Source organism: Alexandromys fortis, unplaced genomic scaffold, assembly GCF_014885135.2.
Source record: "Alexandromys fortis isolate MF-2015 unplaced genomic scaffold, M_Fortis_MF-2015_v1.1 scaffold_7, whole genome shotgun sequence".
NCBI classification, from domain to species: domain Eukaryota; kingdom Metazoa; phylum Chordata; class Mammalia; order Rodentia; family Cricetidae; genus Alexandromys; species Alexandromys fortis.
The window spans coordinates 5907346-5927042 of record NW_026067920.1 but is presented as its reverse complement, the minus strand read 5'-3'; the positions used below and the strand labels follow the sequence as shown (position 1 = coordinate 5927042).

The following is a 19697-nucleotide window of genomic DNA, read 5'->3' as shown; positions in this document are numbered from 1 at the left end:
TTCATACATTCACAACTAATGAACAACAAAACCAGCTACAACATGTGAGGACGAACCTCCTGGTCATGTTTTCTCCCTGCCATATCCCCCCAGTTGTAGCAGGTCATTGCTTTGAGGGGGCTACCCTACCTACTAGCTGTCACCAACCCATCATCACCTTTTGCCATTTTCCTCTTGTACTCCTCAATGCCTGAAAGCTATACTTAAATCTCGTAGTCAGGCCAAGGGCTGTTTTGTTATTACAGAGCTTAAAAACATACCTGGTACACAGCAGTGCAAACAAGGACTGAATGAGTAAATGAGTCCTGGAAACCTGTCTTTTGGTGGGAACATCTACCCATGAGGCACAGGGAACTGGTGCAATGGAGAATCATTTACTGCCCCTCCCTGACAAGGGGTATAGACTGCTGATGTCCAGGTCCCGAAGACACAGTTGAAAAACTGGACTCAGGGGAGCAGGCAGAGTATCATACTAATGTTTTTAATATAGTCTGATCAGATCAATTCACATCACAAGGTCAACCTGGGCTTGCTCAAGTGTAACACAACCAAGATACACAATGTCTCTACCTGAGGCTCTTCCACTTTCCTGGCCCCCAACACCATTGAAATCGCTTCCTGATCAGACTGGAATTTTTTTTTTAATTTTGCATAAAACTATTTCTTCCATAGACTTCAAACAACTAGCCAAGTTTATTATGGTACATCTAAACAAAGTTTAATACTAACCCTAAAGTGTGACTGCGGTTTACAAAGAGCTCTGTGTCACCTGGGGTAGCTTTCAGTAGCAACTCACTACAACTGGTCCTAAAAATAACAAGAATAAGAATCAGAGATCAAAACCCAACAGCAAGTTGAATGGCTAAAATCAAGTAAGAAACTGGAATTTGGGGTAGATGTGTCCTCAGTAGATAAGCTTGTCCTGGCATTGAAATGTTAGCTTCCAGTAGCTCAGGAAGACCAGGGCCAACCTCAAAGGGCTCTCAGAGGACACTCATACTATGGTCCATGGGATGCTGTAGGTTTCTGGCTTTCTTAAAAATAGTTGGCCATGAGAGGGCAGAGACCCAACTGTAATTTCCTTTTGAGGACATAGGAAGGGGGATGAGGAATGAAAGAAGTTGGGGGTAGGGGGCACTAAAACCACTGAGATCCAAGATCACCAAGAGCTGAGTACCAGAAGCTCTCACTCAGAACTAGAAGAACCAGGACCGATGCTGCCGGAGAGGCCTATGTAGTGTTTTCTGCCCTTGTCCCATACCGGGTCTCTCAAATATTTCTGCAGAGAGTATCGGATGAGAGTCTGTTTGTTTCTAAGGCCATCAGGAGAAATGGGTGATGGACAGGGAGGGGAGTAGGGTAGGGGCAGGGATGGAGGTCAAAAATGAATAAAAATCTCTCAGCTCCAGAACCCAAAGACATCACTTCCCTCCACATTTGCAGCATTTCTTGGCAGTCCCCAGAGGCTGTTCTGTGGGGACACAGCATGTCTCACTTCCCTTCAGGCCCCATGGGCTGCTGGTCCACTTCAGGATCCACTAGAGATGACGCAAACGCTGACTGGACAATCTGAAATCCAAAGGACTCAAGAAGAGACATGTTCTGCTGGTTAGAGAAAGGTGAGCCAAGGGCAGGGCCTAGGTCCCCCAAGGGACCTCCAAGGGCCCGGACATGCACCTTCTGGATGTGTTTGTTCAAGTAGGACTTAGAACGGAAGAAGCTCCCACATTCAGGGCATGGGTACTTCTTCTCCTCGTCAGAGTCCATTTTGTTTTTAGGGACTGCCATGTCACAGGAGAAAGAGCCGTTGGCACTCTGTTTCTCTGGCGTCTTCAGGTCACTGGCTTCTGAGAGGTCACCATAGGAATCAGAGCTCTCAATCAGATCCTGATGTGAGCATTTCTGGCCTTCTATGAAAAAACAAAACAAAACAGGGAAGAGATGAGGTCAGGCACTGGATCTGTCCCCTCCTGGAGGGACCATGAGAGGCCAGCTCACAGGCTCGGGAGGGATAGTTGGCCATTAACTAACCTGGTAGAACCCACGGAGGTTTGGCTGGTCTGTCTAGGAGTCTAGAATGCCTATAGGAGCAAGATGACAGTGCCCGGGGCCACCAGCCTCCCTTCACTTTAAACTCTTCATGCAGATGTGTGTGTAGAGTTCACCATCATCTCAGCCTGCTTGAAGGAAGGAAGGCTAGGAGGGGGATCCCTCCTACCTCTGCCCAGAACAACCCAGAGACACCCAATTCCTAGGTGCTTCCAGAGGTGCCTCTGGAGTAAAACTATTCTGATTCCGATGAGCAGGTGCGTCAGTGGCCTGTCCGCTGCACTAGGCCAGTGGCTATCTTCACAAAGCAGGCAAAACTGGAACCATGAGATCCTCTACTCAGCTAGATCTTCCTGATGGCTCAGATAGCACCAACCCTTACACGAGGCTTTTACAACCTTTCTACTTCTGCAGAGACCCTTCCAGGACCATACAGCCAAAGTACACAGAAGAACAGCAACTCTGAACAACTTTGTCAGCTGGGTAGCCCACACCAAGAAATGCTCCTTACTGTCCTCCCTTGCCTGGCCCACACTGGGGTCTACTGCCAAATAACAGCTTCCTGCCTGGGTCCAGAGAGCCATGCCAGGATGGGATGTCTGTGATGGGAGCATGGAGCATGCCATCTCTACCATCTGCCATGCCCCTGGCGAAAAGGCAATAACAGCTAGACACCAAACAACATGAACCAAGTTAACGGTGAGCCTGGAACTCTTGTCAAACAAACCAACTCCAAATCAGAGGCAATCAGGTAGCTCATTTACTGCCATGCATCTCACAAATGCAGCCAGAGGCTCCTTGGAAAAGGCCACTTGTGGCAACAAACCACCAATACCATGGAAGAAGCCAGCCATTGGCTCCCACCCGCCCATAGTAACAACCAAGGAGAAAGCGTTCAGCCACAGGTCCATACCATCCTATAGGGCAACAGGCAGTGGGTAGACCCAGAGTAATTCATCATGCAGTGCTCCTCTTCCGTCCCTAGGGCAACCCTGCAGGGCTCCAGACAATAGGGGCTACCCAAGAGGAAGGAAGGCTGGGGAAGAGGAGGCAGGCTGGATCAGCAGTACCCTAAAGCCTCACTCACTTGGGAGTGAGATACCCATGATAACTTTGTCCTGGAGAGCACTGCGATTCTTGCCTCCCCACCACCCGGCCCAGCGCCCCCACAACACAGTCTGCGCAGAGAAGCAAAGTGCAGAGCAAGGGGTCGCTTGCCTTTGTTGCCATAGGTCCTGGTGCAGTGGAACGCTGCTCCCCCATTCAGGATGGGTTCCTGGTGCCTGGAGACCTGGGGAAGGGGAACACCGTGGTGGGTTTTAACATGGACCTTTAAGTAGGAGGCAGAGGAGAAACCTAAACAAGACAAAAGGAGATGAGATCCCACAGCCAGCAAGAGATATCTCTCTGCTCCCCATGCCTTTTCTTTGGCAGCTCTGGCTAGCATTTCCTGGTCAGCTGCACCTGGAAGGGGTCCTCTCCTTGGCTCAGAAACATCTGCAATCACGTCAGGCCATGAGGTCAGGATGGAGAGTGCCACTGTCCATGAGTCAGCTTCTCTGGAAAGGCTATATTGAAGGGCCCAGGCCAGCCAGCTTGGCTCACTTGGTGCCTCAGTACCAGGTGATTTGAGTGACGTCACACAGGCCCATGTCAGCTGCAGAGACCATGGCTAGAAATGTGGTCAGATAAGCATATGGGGTTCCAGCCAGCAGAAGCCTGCTTATTATCACTTACAGGGAAACCCGATGGAGACAAATGAAGTCCCCAAGGAAGCTTCCAGGGGATAGAGCATGTTGGAGCATGCTCTATTTTAATTTTTCCACCTTCAGAACAATAATTTAAGAACTGATTCCACCTTCTGAAGAACAGAGACAGGGAGTTACACAAAAGTGGCATCGTGGTCATCCCTTGTCCATGGTGGTCTTCTGGATTTGGTCTAGGAACATCTGTCAGGTTCTCGTAGGATGATCTCCAGGCATCGCAGAGCTGCTCCACTTTACTCCTTGTGTGCCAGTCAGTTTAAGGTATGAGTATCTCAGGCTAGAAGAACAGGTCTTGAGCCAGTTTCCACAAATGTCACAAGGCCTTGCAAGGACGACAGCCACAGAATCAGGCAGGCCAATAAAATGACTGACTTGAGTTTGACAGGGAGGAAGTGTGTCATCAAATCCCACCACAGTAAAGGATCAGAAAGGACCTTTAGCAGGAGCCAAAGCTTTTTACTATAATGCTCACTTAGGTCAGTGCCCTCATTTTATTCCTTTAATCCACTCCAGATCTGGCCAGCACATTTAGGTATTTCAGCTTCCGTTTAAGTTGTTTCATTACATTTATTTATATTTTTGGTTTTTTGAGACAGGGTTTCTCTGTGTAGCCTTGGCTGTCCTGGAACTTGCTCTGCAGACCAGGATAGCCTTGAACTCAGAGATCCATCCGCTTCTGCCTCTCGAGTGCTGGGATCAAAGGCTGTGTCATCACTGCCCCGCCAAAGGTTCACTTAAATGCTGATAGTGTGCGAGGGCCCTGCATGCTGCAAGAAGTAGTCTACAAAGTTCCCCAAACACTCTACCTGTTGTAAATTATTATTTTATACTCATTTTTACCGATTAGTAAATAAGAGACTTAGTAATTTTCATACGTGTCACATTCTTTTTTTTTTTTTTTTTTTTTGGTTTTTTTGAGACAGGGTTTCTCTGTAGCTTTGGAGCCTGTCATGGAACTAGCTCTTGTAGACCAGGCTGGCCTCGAACTCCCAGAGATCCGCCTGCCTCTGCCTCTCTACCTGTTGTTCTCTCTACCTGCTTGCTCATACTCTCAATACCTTTCATTGGTAGGCAGCCACTGTTGGACTAGCTGGACCACAGCCTGTAAGCCATTCTAATAAATCACCTTTTCTTACACACACACACACACACACACACACACACACACTTACATTCTATCAGTTCTGTTCCTCTAGAGAACTCTGCCTAATATACCCTGATAATTTTCTTTCAAATTCTAGTAAAAAACTGCCCTTGAGCTTTAAAACAAACAACAAAAAAGTCCTTTGGACTTGTGCAGTAGGGTTCATTATCATCACCACAACTGTGCGATAATGAATGTGTTAGAATGGGCTTCCAGGAAACAGAGAGCTGGCTTATGGGAACTTTCTTTAGCAAAAACTCCTGAGGATAGCAGGTGGTGGTGGTCCTCGAGGGAAATGTGTGTGTGTGATCAGGAGAGTATTTCCTTTCTTAATACAATTACTTCAAAGATTGACCACGACCAGGTGCTAGTTGTCTGGCCTGCCTGGGGAGCTGTTTGGGCTGTACTTAAGTGCTTGGCCTGAGGCCAGACACTGGAGGACAGACATTCCTAAGAAGTAGGCTATAGCCAAGAATGGGTAGGCAAGGCTAAAGAGAAGAGAAGGAGGCTTTTAGCCCTACCCCTCCAGGTAGCATTGTAAAACCCAAACACACCCAACAGGACACAGTGGCCCTGGAAACCAGTATAAGACAACAGAACTTTCTGATGATACAATGCTACCAATTCACAAGAGAATTTTTCTTTGGTTTTTCATTCCTTTGGGGCCTCTGAAGTAGAGTGAAGCCCCCTCATGGCATGCCAGAACAAGTCTACTACAGTCAAAGTGAATGGAAAGAAAAGCACTCTGTGTAGGGAGAGTGATCTACCAAGAAAATACAGCAGATACTCAATAAAAACATGCTGTATATTCCCAGAAACCATTCTGTGGAATATGTGGCTGGATTCCCTTGACTTTCTCCTGCTTGCGGATGGTACTACCTATAGCAAACTTAATTGGAAAGTGGCAAGAACAGACCCACAGCTGCCACGTAGAGCCCAGAGCTTAAACATAGCAACTCAGCAAGTCAAGTGTTGGGATGAAACAGAAACTGAGTTTCTGGGCAGAACATATCTTTGAGGCCAAGTGTATTTAGCTGAAATTCTAAGCTCACCCACCTACTCAGCTTGATGTTGGGCCTCCATGATGGAAGCACTGAGCACACATGTGACTGCTGCCAGCAAGTCTGTCCCTCTCCAGAAACAGAGTTTGTTATGGCGCGAGGCCACTATTCTTCAGTTGTATTTTCTCACCTGTGTCCTTGCAGAGACTGGGGACTGCGTTTTCTGTGTCCAAACCCTGGAGGGGCCAAATCTAACAGTGTATCAGGACTGCCAGTGCAGGAGAGTGGTACAGCACCACCTTGCTGCCCTTGTGCTCATCTGACAGGAGAAAGTTTCCTTTGTATGTGTTTTGTTTTTCAAGACAGGCTTTCTCTGTGTAACCCTGGCTGTCTTGAAACTCACTTTATAGACCAGACTGGCTTGAACTCAAGAGATCTGCCTGCCTCTGCCACCCAAGTGCTGGGATCAAAGGTGTGCATCACCACACCTGGCCTCCACTTGTGTGTTTATTTATTTTTATTTTATGTACATTGGTGTTTTGCCTGCAGTTATGTCTGAATGAGAGTGCTGGATCCCCTGAACAGGAGTTACAGACAGCTGTGAACCACCACGTAAGTGCTGGGAATCGAAGCCAGGTCCCCTCGAAGGGCAGCTAAGTGCTCTTAATCGCTGAGTCATCGCTCCAACCCCCTCTTGTGTATTTTTGTTGTTGTTTGTTCTGTTTTATGGCAGAAGGTCTTGTCTGGCCTAGTGATTGCCATTTAGCCCAGGCTATCCTTGAGGTCATGAGAATACTCCTGCCTCAGCCTTGTGCCACAGGAGCAGGCCACTAGGCCTGACCTCTTCTCCTTTGTGACAAGAGCTCGCTGTGTAGCATTGGCTGGCTTGGAATTTGAGCTGTCTTCTTGCCTCAGTCTCTCCAATGCAAAGATCACAAGCAATTCTGCAAGCCTGGGCTTCACAGTAGGGCTAGAAAGACGGCTCAGTGGTTAAAAACAATCCTCTGTAACAGCACCCAATTTTGGTTCCTAGCACCCACATCCTGGCTCACTACCTCCTATAACTCTAGTTCTAGGAGATCCGATATCTTCCATGGGCTCCTGCACATACATGGTACACACGCGCACATACACATGCACACTTAGAATTAAAAAATATTCCAAAAAATGTAACAAAATATTATTGGACTAGAAGAAGATACCTGTGAGTTCACCTGATTCAGTCTCACCTGAGACTATTCTGCAGTGCCTGGGACTGGACAAAAAGCCGTGACATGCCAGGCAGGTGCTCTACCATCAATTCACAAGCCCAGCTCCAAGAACATTCATTTATTTAAGCCTGATTCCTTGGTGGCACAGGGCAAAGGATGACACAGAGCCTCCTCATCCTCTTCCACCCTCTTGTTTTGTTGGCATCTGTGTGCTGCTGTCCATTTGGTCTTCCAGAGGCGGCAGCCAGCTTTTCCTCGTCTGAGAATGGCTGCAGCTGTTTTCTCTTCTGAGCACTCTGCACAGGTTGGTCCTGGAAGAGCGGGTCTTCCTGCTTGTTGAAGACTGCTCTCGAGCCTGTGTCCACAGTCTTGGTAGGCTCTGGCTTTACTCTGTGAATGCCACACTCTAGTCACATGGCTTGTGGCTGATGTTCAAGTCCTCTTTGCAGCTCTTGAGGAAAACTGTGTCCTAATGGGTGAACCTCGCTGCTGCCCCACCTGGGCTGCTGTGCAGTTCTTGCCTGAGCCTGTCATCCGGGCTGAACTTCCGGTTTTATTAACATCCTTTTCACAGCGCTCAGCTATGCCGACTGAACCAGTCCAGGATAGGGAAAACTTGACAAAGTCCTTCTGAGGGTGCTTTTCGGCAAGTTTAGAGGTATTTGGAGGTATTCTCTGGAAGCCAGGTTAGGATGAAAGGAGGCAGAAACCAGCTTTCTAAGACGCCTGCCCTCACCACCCCAACATTTGCACCTCGAGGGAAACGAAGCCACTGAAGCCGCTAGTGGCTGCATTCAAGGCAAATCAGAGAGAGGTCTCTGGAAGGCACCTGGTTCCAGGACTCCCAAGAAAACATCTACCCAGCAATGTGCCTCAGTGAGACAGCACCCTGCAGGGGGTCCTATGCCTTGTCCAAACCAGACTATCAGGAAGCAGCATCAAACCATTTTACCCTTTTACAGTATAAGGAGGGGTGTCCTTATACTTGTACCTTGTAAAGGTACAAGAATTCTCAGCTACTTTCTCTTAGGGTACTCAACAGCAACCACATGAGAAGGAAAGGGGAAGGCTCTTAATCACTTTTAAGAGAAGAAGCAAGGCAAGAAGAGCCCAAAGCTACATAGCAAAGGCTGAAACTGAACCCCGTGTCTCCTGATTCCTGGTTCAGTGTTCAACCCATTAAGTCAGATACTAGACTTACTGAAACACTGACACAAGAGGCCCCGGGAAACAACTAGCAACATGCCCAAGTGGCCAAAGCCAGCAGCAGCCTCGCCCCAACCTCCTTCAGCACAGATACTGCTTGCAAACAAACTTCCAACACTTCCGACAGCCAACTCTACCCAGCAGAGCCTCAGGAACATGGCGGACTTCATCCAAAATAACACTGCTGCCACAGCTAGACACCACACAGGCCAACCTTGGCCTCAAAGCACTGTCCTCTCAGAGCACCTTCCATTTTGCCTTTCTTTCATCAAGACCACAATCTGTTTGGAATCTTTTAAACATTTATGCTAGAAAGTTTTTGTCTCTTGCTCATCTCCAGATCCAGCCTCCTTCCCTGGCTGTTGAGTCTCATTTGCCAGTGAGTGAACTAGCCCATTCAGGCTAATGACCCTAGCCAACCTCTGTTTAGTGTATGTGTGAATTCATCTATCCTGCCACTGGGGAAGGTGTATTTGACCCCGAGTTGGGGGATCACCTCTTTCCTTCTGTTCCCAATATTAAGTCTCTTGGGCTCTTTTAAGCACCCAAGCCTCTTGGAAAGGGAGAGGTTTCAGACAACTAGCTGAGAGATGTGCTCTAAGCCTGGGTGAAGGCATTTCTCAGTCCGGGAAGAGTGGGCTCCCCACAAGAGCAGGCCCATCCTCTAAAGTGAGGAGACAATGGGAAAATTACCTCGGTTACAGATACTGCAGAAATTGCTGGGTCCCTCGCTGTGCTTCTTCAGGTGATCTGCCATGTACGCTGCCCGCAGGTACTTCCCACACACCTGGCAGGGTACCTTGTCTTCGTGACAGGCCAGATGGGAGCGCAGACGGTCTCGAGTAGCAAAAGAGGCATTGCAGGTCTGATTTCAGAAAGGAAAACAGGATGAGGAACAACAGACATCTCACACTTGGCCGAGTACACCAGGAAGCAAAGCCGTTTCTGTTACCTTGTGCAATCAGTCCCTTTAGAAAGCTGGGTGGTTCAGGTAGGGCTCTACTCACAATGCCAAGGGGCTGCCCTTCCTTGCCACAGTGCTGTTTCATGGGATATGAGGTGGAATTGGTTCTTTACCACAGACAGACAAGCTCAAGACATGACCAGTTAAGTCCTGTGCTCCTCTACTGAGTGAAGAGTTAAGTATTGGTTCATTTTCTTTCTCCCCACCCTTGATTTTCCGAGACAGGGTCTCATACATCGCAGGCTAACCTCAAAGTCCTTTTGTGCAGCTGAACCTGACCTTGAACTGCTCATCCTTCTGCAGAGTGCCGGGATCACAGGTGTGCACCTCTACAGCTGCTCCTTCTTAACCACAAAGCACTGACTTTAGGAGCAATGGCAATAAGTGAGTTCAGCACATAAACCAGTCTTCCTGCTCCCTATCCCAGGGTTTCCCCTTATTGCTTTATTCAAAGGCTCCAGTGTATTTGCTTCATTCAAATATGACATTTGTCTTGGCCACGGGGAAATGGAAAAGGCAGGACAAAGTACAAAGATAACACTTCATAATATTCTTGTAATGTGAATTTAAAAAGCAGCTTATAAAATGATAGTGTCAGTTCTGCTAATGTGAGAATGGAGGAAGTGGGCTGCAGGCATCGAGGACATCTGTGCAATGTTATGGTGGAGAAGCGTTGCTAAGAAGAGTGACACCAGCATGACGGGACAGGCTCTGAGCTCAGACTAATACAGAGATGTTGGTGTTTTGTGGCTCATGCATACAGCAGGCCCCTAAGGCAGGCTGTTACCCCTGCACACTCTAGGAATGTACAGCCACTGAAAGGTACAACCCAGCACGACTCACAGCTTGGCTCTGTAACTGTGAAGTAACGGTCAGAACCCACACCCTGAGAATGAGGATCTAGCTCCCTAGCAATTATCTCTCCCCAACATCCCTTCCTCTGTTGGGGCATGCAAAGGCTGGGGTGCCTTGAGGAACACAGAATGTCACAAAGCCTTGAAAAGAGGCAGACCCAGTGGCTTTCAAGCTATTTTGGTTCCATGGAGATGCCTCAGGGGCTAAAGTCAAATTGAACTTAAATTTCTTTTCCCTGTGTGTGCTCTGCTTTAGGGCTGTAAGAGAAAGCAGCCTTCACAGTGGAGGGTGCTGCTATTAATCCGCTACCCTATCAGCTTGCCAGAAGGGAGTTGCCTTTATTTCCTGTTAGAAGTGGGTCTTGATAACCTGAAATCTCAAGATAAGTGTCTGACCACTGTCCCCACATACACATATGTATGTCCTTACTGTACAGTCAAAGCATGAAGCTGACAGCAATGCATGGAGGTGGATGCCGCCACCACTTCCCTCCTCAACACCAGACACCTGCACCAGCACAAGCCGGCTCCTGTTCTGTCATCACAAGTAAACAGTGCTAACTTAAACAGGTCACCCTAGTATCATTCTGCTTTTATGTTTTTCTTTGACAAATGTGGAAGCTAACATTAGATAGTGTACTTGCCCAAGGCTCAAGTAGCAGAGAAAGGAACAATCTAAACACCCTGACCAGATCAGTCTCCAAGCCATCTTCCAGCTACACAGAGGTCTTTTTGTCTTGACCAATGTATAGCTGGGCAGACAGATGCCCTGTGAGTTGAGAACTGACCTCAAGTCTATACCCTTTCCGCTTCTGAAGGCAATACAGGTGCATTCTAGCAAAGAAAGGTGTTGACACTGACCCTGTGTACTTGGGGCAAGGATGTGCACGCAAAACTTCAGCACCTGGACAACCTAGAAAGCATCTTGGCTATTCAGTATCAAGGTTATTTATCATCATGACCCAGTGATAGGCCACAGTGAGAGGTCTGTTCAGACTCTGCCACCCAGCCTAGCACCCTGTAAACCACAGCAAGGGATCTCATAAACACACCTCTGGGGGAGAGGGACAGACAATGTGGCCATCTAGAGACAAGAGCTAGCTCTGCTGTGAGAGAGTGTGGGTGCTTGTTTTCAGTTTGGAAACATGGGCTCACCATGTAGACCAGGTTGACTGTGAACACAGAGATCCACTGCCTTACTCCCAAATACTGGGATCAAAGGCGCGTGCCACCTCAACTACCAAGAACATTTTAAGCCTCAGAACTCAAGCATGACCAGGTGGAAGGATTGTCTTCCTCTCTGTGGAGAGTAAGACACCTTGTTTCTCTTGACAACCATTTCCCATCTTTCCTTTAAAGGCTCTGCCCTGTCGTACTTTGGTACCTAAAATAATGGACAGCTAACCCTAGATTATCCCCAAATGGATTAAATATTTGGTGATTAACTAAGCAAAATTAAAACTGAAGATGCAGCTGGCTTCCTCTACCTTGTCCTCCACTCTCCTATTGGGATAAAGAAGGCACAACAGAAACTACCACCTTGATACACATCCAAACTAAAATAACTGTTGGCTTTCCTGTTCAATTGGCCTCTGTGGCTGGAGTCCCCAGGCTTTTCTGTGTGTGAGTCCAAGTCTGGGCCAACCAGAACTTCTGACAGCACAGAACACAAAAGAGGCTAGTCACATGACTCAGGAGAGCAGAGAAGGGGCTGAGGGAGACAGACCTTAAAGAGGAGACCCAGACCCTGAGACTCAGAAGAAAGAACTCCTCATTCTACGGAAGGGCCCTGAAAGGGAGCCAGCCAACCAAGAGCACAGTGTGACTGCCTCCTGGCTTGAAGTGCCTACTGTGTGCTCAGCCAAGGCTCACACAGTCTGCGATTGTTAACGGGCCTATCATCACTACTCACCACTGAGCCTGTCATGCTTAATGTCCACCCCACCACATTTTCTAAAGCTTTCAGTCCTTATTGGGGCAGCTGGAGGATGGGACCTCCCAACTCTAAGAGGCCTTAGCAGTCAGAAGACATAAGGGGTACCTTGAAAAGCCAGGGGAAAAAAAATCTAAGGGTAACACATAAAGTCCAGCTCCACTGACTTAGCCCCTTTGTCTTGAATGTTACCCCCTCCCCCATCCTTGTCTGACCAGCCTCAGACATGGGGTCACTAGAAGCAATGGAAGAGGGCTAAGACACTCCAGCCTCTTAGCTCTGGCTGAATTCCAGGCCAGGACAATGGCTGGGGCATGTGAACCAGTTAAGGAGACTCAAGCCTGAGGCTCCCTGCCCCTTACCTTCAAAAAGCTTTCCTGTCAGTCTGAGTAACCGACCCTTTTCATTCTCTGTGGTTTAACTAAGCCTAGAGTGTGACAGCCAGCAGCACATACCTTGCTGGGTCTTCAGAAGGTTCTGGCTACAGGGTCAGGTCTATGAGAGAGTGTGCGGAAGGGCAGAGGAAGGGCAGGAGCTGGCTCATACACCAAGGGACAATAATGCCAGTTGTTATAACAGACCAAGGACAAAACACACAAAGCCTCAAATGTTAGAATGAAAACTTTTATCTTCACTCCTGATCTCCCAGCAGAGTATGCAGGGCTTAAGGGACACACCAAGGAACCTGGGGGAGGGAGTGTCTATCTGCTTTGTCAGCCCCTAAAGCCATGTATCACAATACAAAGCTACTGGTTAGTTTAGTTCTGAGCAGAGCAGCTGAAAAAAAAACCTCAACCATGAGCATCTAACTCACTAGGCAGAAATGGAAGCAGGACCTTGTGAGGAGGAAGAGCACAAGAGCACAATGGACCCTTGTTGAAGCTGTGCTAGACGCTTCTCGGGAGGTGGAGTTACTCCCAAGTGGGAGGAAGGTGGCCAGAAACCCCAATCAGTAGGAGAAGTGAGGCCATGGAAAGGGAAGCACACAGGTGGGGCTTAGCTCCTGACAATCGCCAACTTCCAGAGTCACCCAGACAAGGTTGCTTGCCCAGGGTATCCCCTGTCAAGGTAGGGGGAGGGGAGACAAGAGTGTTCAGAAAGAGACCGGGGAGGGGCATTCCTTGCTAATCACTATTTGAGAGCGTTCAGCTGGGAAGATCTGGGAATGGTGGGCACGAACCATCTTGCTGGCTTCTCCCAAAAGCATGGTCTCCAGCTAGCCACCACTCCCCTCCACCACTCCAGAAGGACCCAGGCTAGCCTACAGGCCACTGAGTAAAGGCCCGGCTACCCTCTGGGGTTGTCCAACCCTGCCTCAGATATCCTGGCGGGGCTGGGCAGAAGAGAGCATTGCTGGAGTGTGCTGGGCTCAGGTTTTCAATGGCTGGGAAGGACTTTTTTAGAGAGAGGGGAAAGGCGGTATCAGGAACTGAATGGGACGACCTCCACAAAGCAGGCTGGGCAAAGTCCCATGATGGCAGGTCGCTAGGAAGAGGTTCCAGGGGCGGCAGGCCGCTGCTGCTCCCAACCCACACCTGGAAAAAGGGCAGAGAGTGCAGGTTACCCCCCCAGGCCATCGGGCACACCCCCATTGCCCTCTGGGCTCCTCCTATCCTGCCTGGGCTGCTCAGCACACTACCTGGGAATCAGAATGTGCTCTATGACAACAGAGTCAGAGATGGAGAGGCAGAAAGCAGCAAGGCAAAGACAGATTCCAGCAGGCCTATCTTGAGTCAGCATCCTTGGGAGAGTCTGCCTAGCCATGCCTTTGTGAAGAAGGCTTACCCCTAGTCCTTGGAACTCTGCCCTCCTGTGCACATCCATTCCTTCCTCTCACCTCCCGGAACCTGCGCTGGCCGACAAGTTAGAAGTAGCTATCCCTGTCAGAGACTATAGGAGCATCTCCCGACACTGTCTTGAAATCAGGTGAAGACACTTGCCATAGCAGAGGGGAAAACAACCAAGAAGACAGTGGTGTGTATTTCATCACACAGAAATGCTTAGAGGCCGGGAAGGAAAGCTCATCTTCTAGGTGCCCGTGGAGCCTCCAGACAGAATTCAAGCAGACAGGAGAAAATCCAGTCCAGCCGTATGAGACTCCACACTGGAAGAGGATGCCTTGCCTTGCTCCTGCTGTTTGCCTTGGAGATGGGACCACCCTCTCCCTACCTCCAGCCTCTCCTAATGCCATGCTTTCTCCACTGATGGAACCTGAGTTCTGACTCAGCTCAAACCAGGGGAAGGGTTGTTAGCTGGGCCAGCAGAAGCCCTTTTGAAATCCCTACAGTTCATAAAAACTACTGGAAACCAGCAGCCAGGCCCAGCAAGGTGTCAGACCCACCAGGACAACACTTGTGGCAGTGTGGCCCACCAGCCAGAAGCCTGAAAAGGCCAGGACAGGAAAGCTAAGGAACAGAACCAAGTAACCAAGAAAGAGGATCTCAGCCCTGGGAAAAGCAAAGAGGGCTGGGGTCTAGAACAAAGGAGGGCAGAGGGAGACACTGGAGAGACAGAGTGGGAGGTGTGTGCAAAGCAGTGGTCAGTCAGCTGGCTGACACAGCAGCCTGCCAATGGCCAAGGCTCAGAGCACACCAACACATTCTTCCACCCAACTCCACCCTGGTCCCATCCCTACCTGACACTTGTGAGGTCGCTCAGAAGTGTGCACCTGCTTGATGTGTCCATTCAAGTGATCAGGCCTGGAGAAGAGAGCAACAGACTTTAAGAAGACATCAAAAAAGATGGACCAAACTTGGTCAGTCTCCCTCCCTCCTCCCCAACCCCCTCCTAGGGAGGACTCCACCCCAGCAAGACAAAGACAAAGTCACCACCCAGCTCTGGCTCCAAGCATCTCAACCCCCCCCCAAGGGGGAGGGGAAGCAAATGTTTCTCTCTGATCTAGCTAACCCCACCCCACCCACCCCACCCCCAGTAGAAATTCAATGATTCCTAGGACCTGAGGCAGCAGCTTTAGAATGACACAGGGATGCCTTGCCCCAGCCTTTCTGGGAGGGGGGTGTGGAACTCATTGTCCAGACTAAAGCCCCTTAGAAGCTCTGCATTCCCCTCCCCCAGCCTCTCCCGCCACAGCAGCCAATGAATGCCACCCGGATGGAATTCAGTCCCCAGAGGCCAGGGATGGAGCCTTAAGTCCCCAGCTGGGCTGGCAGGCCAGATGCCCGCCAGAGCAGGTGGGCAGGGGCTGTCTGACCGGTAAGACTGGTTGGAAGTTGGGGCCCCTCTGAGGGAATTCCCTGTCCCTAAGCTGACACACACAAGGTCCTCAGGATTCCAGTTAAAACCAGCCTTTTATTCAATATTCTCAAACTGGAAAGAAAAAAAAAAAAAAAAAACCCAGCCCCCTGCTCCCAGGAAGTCCTCAGTTACCAAGAAGACTCACTAAAAGTTTAAGAGGGCCTCTGCCTTTCATCTGTCGGAGAACAGACACAGGACCTGTGGGCTCACTGGATTCTAGGGCCAGCAGGCCAGAGCGCGCACCAGATTCTAGTATTACTATTGCAAAACAGCCCTGATAGCCGGCTTTACGCCTCTCGATCCTAGGTCACATGAGGGGCAAAGCTGGGAACTACAGCTCCTGGCTGACCTACTCAAACCGGTGAAGGATCTGGGCCTCGGGAGTATAAGGAGTCCTAGACGCACTTGTTCAGGCCCTCCCTCCACAGCCATTCAGGCGGGGAAAGTCGAGGGAGGAGCCCAGCCTCCCGCCCCCAGAGGGGGCCCCACGCCTGGTGCCGGAAACACAAAGGGAACCAGGGGAGAAGAATGGGGAGGCCCACTGGCCCTGGCCTGAGGAATCCGGCCCCTTCCCAGAGGCCTCGGGAGGAGGAGGATAGTAGTGCCCGAGTGTCGGAGAACTTGCCTGAAGGGACAGATGCAGCTCTTGGCCACACCATCTCTTAAAACATTTTGTCTAAACATGGCATGCTCTGTTAAGGTCCAGTGACCCTCCACCCCCACAAGATCCACATCCCCAGATCCTTGTCCTGGCAAGGAACTGTCTCAAGAGGCATAACTAAGACAGTACACGGTAGAGTGTGGGGGAAGGGGCCGTTCTCACCTGGAGAAGCCTTTCCCACAGCTCTGGCAGATGTACGGCTTGCCCACTGACCCATCATGGGACCTCACATGGTAGGACATGCGGTCTTTTCTCTTGAACCGCAGACCACACACGGGGCAGGAGTACGGCTTCTCCCCAGAGTGGGACAGCTTATGCCGGTTGAGATGGTACATGTCTCGGAAGATCTTGCCACAGATCTCACAAGCCACCTGCTTCCTGGTCCGGCTCCTTTTTCTGGGGCCGTCGGGGTCCTCGGAGATGGGTAGCCCATTCTCACCCAGCCTTGGAGGAGGAAGATCGATATAGCCCAACTGGAGGCTAGTGACGCCGTGCTGGGCCTCATGTTGCCGGAGCCGGTTGGCATCAGTGAACACTTTCCCGCACAGACCACATGGAAGAATGCCTGCTTCCCTCAAGCCCCCTGGAGACCCAAACATGGAGTCTAGCAGGTTGGCCTTCCTGGGGCGTCCCCGGCCTCACTTGCCAGTCAGTGGAGGAGCACTGGATGCCACATTGGGGAATGGAGAAGTCAGCAGTTGGGGGGATAGGGGTCCAGCCACCATGGGCAAGCGGTCTACCCCAGGTAATACAGGCAGGGAAGCTTGGCCTGCAATAGCTGCACCTGTGGTCCTGGCAGCCTCTTCCTCGGGCTGCATGCTGCCAGCAATACCGTTACTGTTGGCTGCCAAGGCTGCCCCGTTGGTCATGTCCAAAGGGAAGCCCAAGTCAGAGGTTCCAGGAGGGCGAAAGAGCATGATATCAGCCCGGGCAGGGGGCACCAGGATCTGCACGTTGGACTGTTTGATGACTTCCTGGCAGATCTCGATGACCGACCTCATCAGTAGGAACTTGGCGGCCGTCATGAGCTCAGGGAAGCTCTCTAGGCGCACTACAATTCGGGACGTGTAAGCGAAGTCCAGGATGTCTCCGAACACTTTGGAACTGATGGTGTGCATCTCCAGCTCACGGCTGCCTCCAGTTCCGCCGCCCGGAGCCGCCGCCGCGCCTCCCACATCAGCAGGACCCCCGTCTGCAGCTCCGCCGTCGCCCAATTGGGCGCTGAACACAGACTCGAAGTACTCGCTGCAGGCAGCCAGTACGGCGCGGTGCGCCGGGAAACTCTCGTCGCCCACCCGTAGCAGCACGTCGCAAAAGCGCCCGCCGTTCTTGCGTTGCTGGTTCAGGTTGTGCAGCATCTCCGTACTGTGTCTGCTCACCTGGTAGGTGTAGCAGCCCGACGGGCCGCAGGAAGCGTCGTTGACCCGCTCCATGGCCGCTGCCCGCTCCCCGTTAGTCGGGCCGGGCACTCGCCGGTCTCCAGTCCCTTCCCCTAGGCAGCGAGACGCCTTGCTCAGCGGACAAATCACACTCCCGGCACGTGCGGCCCGGTGCTGGGTAGTCCTCGCAGGTGCGCCCAGCGCACACGCCCCCTGCCCGGATCAGAACGTCTATACCCAGTGGTGCACTGCCCCCCACATAGCTACCCCACCCCCCGCCGAACCCGGCGCCGCACTCGCTCTCCTCCTACCCGGCTTCTTTTCACGGTCTACCTTCCAGGGGGTAAACCAGCGAAGAGGTGCGCCCCTCTTGCAAACGCGGCCACCACCTCCCCTCCCGCCCGCCAGGCGGCGCCGGCGCGCAGCCAAAAGACGCGCGCGCGCGCAGGGAGGAGGAGGGGTCCGCCGCGCAAGCGCAAGCGCGTGCTCCGAGGCTTTTCCCGGGCCCGCTGGGGGCGCGCGCTGCGTCCCCTGCAAAGCGCGAGCCGGGGCGGGGGCGCCGGAGCAAAGGAAACAAAAGGCGAAGGCGAAGGCAGCGGTCGGCGCGCACGGGAGCGGTGGTGTAGGCCGGGTCTTGGAGGCCGGCGAAGGCGGCGGCCGAAGCGAGTGGGTGGCAGCGGCAGGGTGGGCCCTTTCCCAGGCCAGGCACGGGTGGCGGCGGAGCGGCGGCGCTGCGGCCCCAGGCTCCGTGCGTTCGGAACGGAGGAAAGATGGCAGCGGCTGCACTTCCTCTTGCACTTTCACCCCTGGGGGGAGGAGAAGGAGGGGGCGATACCAACAACACCCCCCCCAGCTTGCAGAAAGAAAAAAAAAGCAGTGAGCTCGGCGTGGGGGGTCTCGGTGGTCCCTGCCCCGCACGTGCGCACCGGGCTCCCTAGCCTGGGCCGCCTAGCGCCGCAAACTTTCCACTTTCTTTGTGCCGAGCACCCCCCCTCACCCAGCGGAGGATGCACGTCCCCCCATTCCCTATTTATACACCCCCCCTGCAGCTCCGCTCCCCCCCTGCTTCCTGCCCCCCCTCCCCACTCCCCAGCTCCGCCAATGCTAGCGCAGCCTGAGCCCCCGCCTCCCCACCCCGCCCGCGGGGCCGGGGGCTGCAGCCTCAGCGCCCCCCCTTCCCCGACCCCGACCAATACGATCCGAGCGCCGAGCCAGCAAACCAGCTACAGCGGCCCCTCCGCTGCCCGCCCAGAGTGTAGGCGAGCGTGCGGGAGGGGCGGCCAGAGCGTGTGGATCTGAGCCCCCCCCCCTTCAGTCTGCCTTGCGCACCCGCAGGTCGGGCGGGCATCAGCACCCTGCCTAGCTCTCCTTTGATGGCCGAAATCCCCAGAAGTCGGCTGCGACCTTCTCCCGTTCTGCAGCCCTAAGAAGGACGCGGGGTCCCGGCCCGACGCAGGCGGAACCTTCTGCCCGCCTCGTACTGACCGAGGCAAATGGCCTGTGTATCTGGATAACTAGGGAGATAGGTCGTTTTCCCCACCCACCGCTCCTTGGGCTTTGTGCCCCAGGGAGCAGTAAAGTCGCCTGCTCAAGGAAGCAACCTAGTGATGGCGATGGACAAGACGGACAAAACCAGCGGCTCCTGCACGTCCCAGCAGTTTTGAGGGAAAGTAGGGAACCTAGGGATGGAGAAGTGCCCTCGATCTTCCCCAAGCCAGAAGCATGCCTGCCGCCTGCCGCCCGCCGCCCAACAAAATGCCGGGCACTCTGACCGCGGACCCTGCGGCCAGGCCTGAGCGCTTTGTCCCTAACCCGCTTGAGGATACTACAGATGAGAGTTGGACACGGAGGTTGCCTTGCTGGGGCCGCCGCTGAGCCATTGGGCTCAGAGCCTGAGACTAGGCAAGGCACGTGTACCGGCGCAAAGTTCCCACAGTTGCAAGAGGAGCGAAATACGCATTCCAAACTTTACACGGTTCCAAACTGAGCGCTTCCATTAAATGAAGCGGTGTCTGTGGAAAAGCATTCTGGGTATTAACATGCAAATGAACGGGCCAGGCTTTAAACTCGGCTCGAGGTTCCCACCACCGCGCGCCTAACTTGAGCCTAGCCACGCGCTCTCTGAAGCTTCTTGGCGTGGCACTGTAAGAGGACCCTAGTTCAAATCCTAGACCTGAGCTCTCTGGTTGTGTCTTGGTTCCAATTACTTGACTTCTGTGAGCCAGTTTCTTAACCTGTACACTGGACAAAGCAGCATCTCTCTTAATGGAGAAT

At 52.0% G+C, this 19697-nt stretch overlaps 2 protein-coding genes across 2 annotated transcripts; both read right to left on the bottom strand.

The window, feature by feature from the left end:
* Window positions 1–462: 462 nt before the first annotated feature.
* Patz1 (POZ/BTB and AT hook containing zinc finger 1) lies at window positions 463–18428 on the bottom strand. The gene is given in 5 exon segments (XM_050141112.1): window positions 463–1910; window positions 3268–3405; window positions 9071–9242; window positions 14764–14827; window positions 16207–18428. Coding segments are annotated over 5 exon segments (2064 nt in total). The 5' UTR covers window positions 17478–18428; the 3' UTR covers window positions 463–1491.
* Window positions 17746–19303, bottom strand: LOC126500837 (uncharacterized). The gene is made up of 3 exons (XM_050141067.1): window positions 19196–19303; window positions 18753–18937; window positions 17746–18229 (listed from the first exon to the last, which is right to left on the bottom strand). Exons 1-3 carry the CDS (start codon window positions 19301–19303, stop codon window positions 17746–17748), a joined length of 777 nt encoding a protein of 258 aa, XP_049997024.1.
* Between the last annotated feature and the right edge of the window lie 394 nt (window positions 19304–19697).

Excerpts from the sequence above, each read along its gene's own strand:
- LOC126500837 (XM_050141067.1), bottom strand. The coding sequence starts at position 19,303 with ATGGCTCAGCGGCGGCCCCAGCAAGGCAACCTCCGTGTCCAACTCTCA. Across the intron at positions 18,938-19,195 it reads GCCTGGCCGCAGGGTCCGCG|TTATCCAGATACACAGGCCA; the intron begins GTCAGAGTGCCC and ends CTATCTCCCTAG. Across the intron at positions 18,230-18,752 it reads GATGCCCGCCCGACCTGCGG|GGGTGAAAGTGCAAGAGGAA; the intron begins GTGCGCAAGGCA and ends TCCTCCCCCCAG.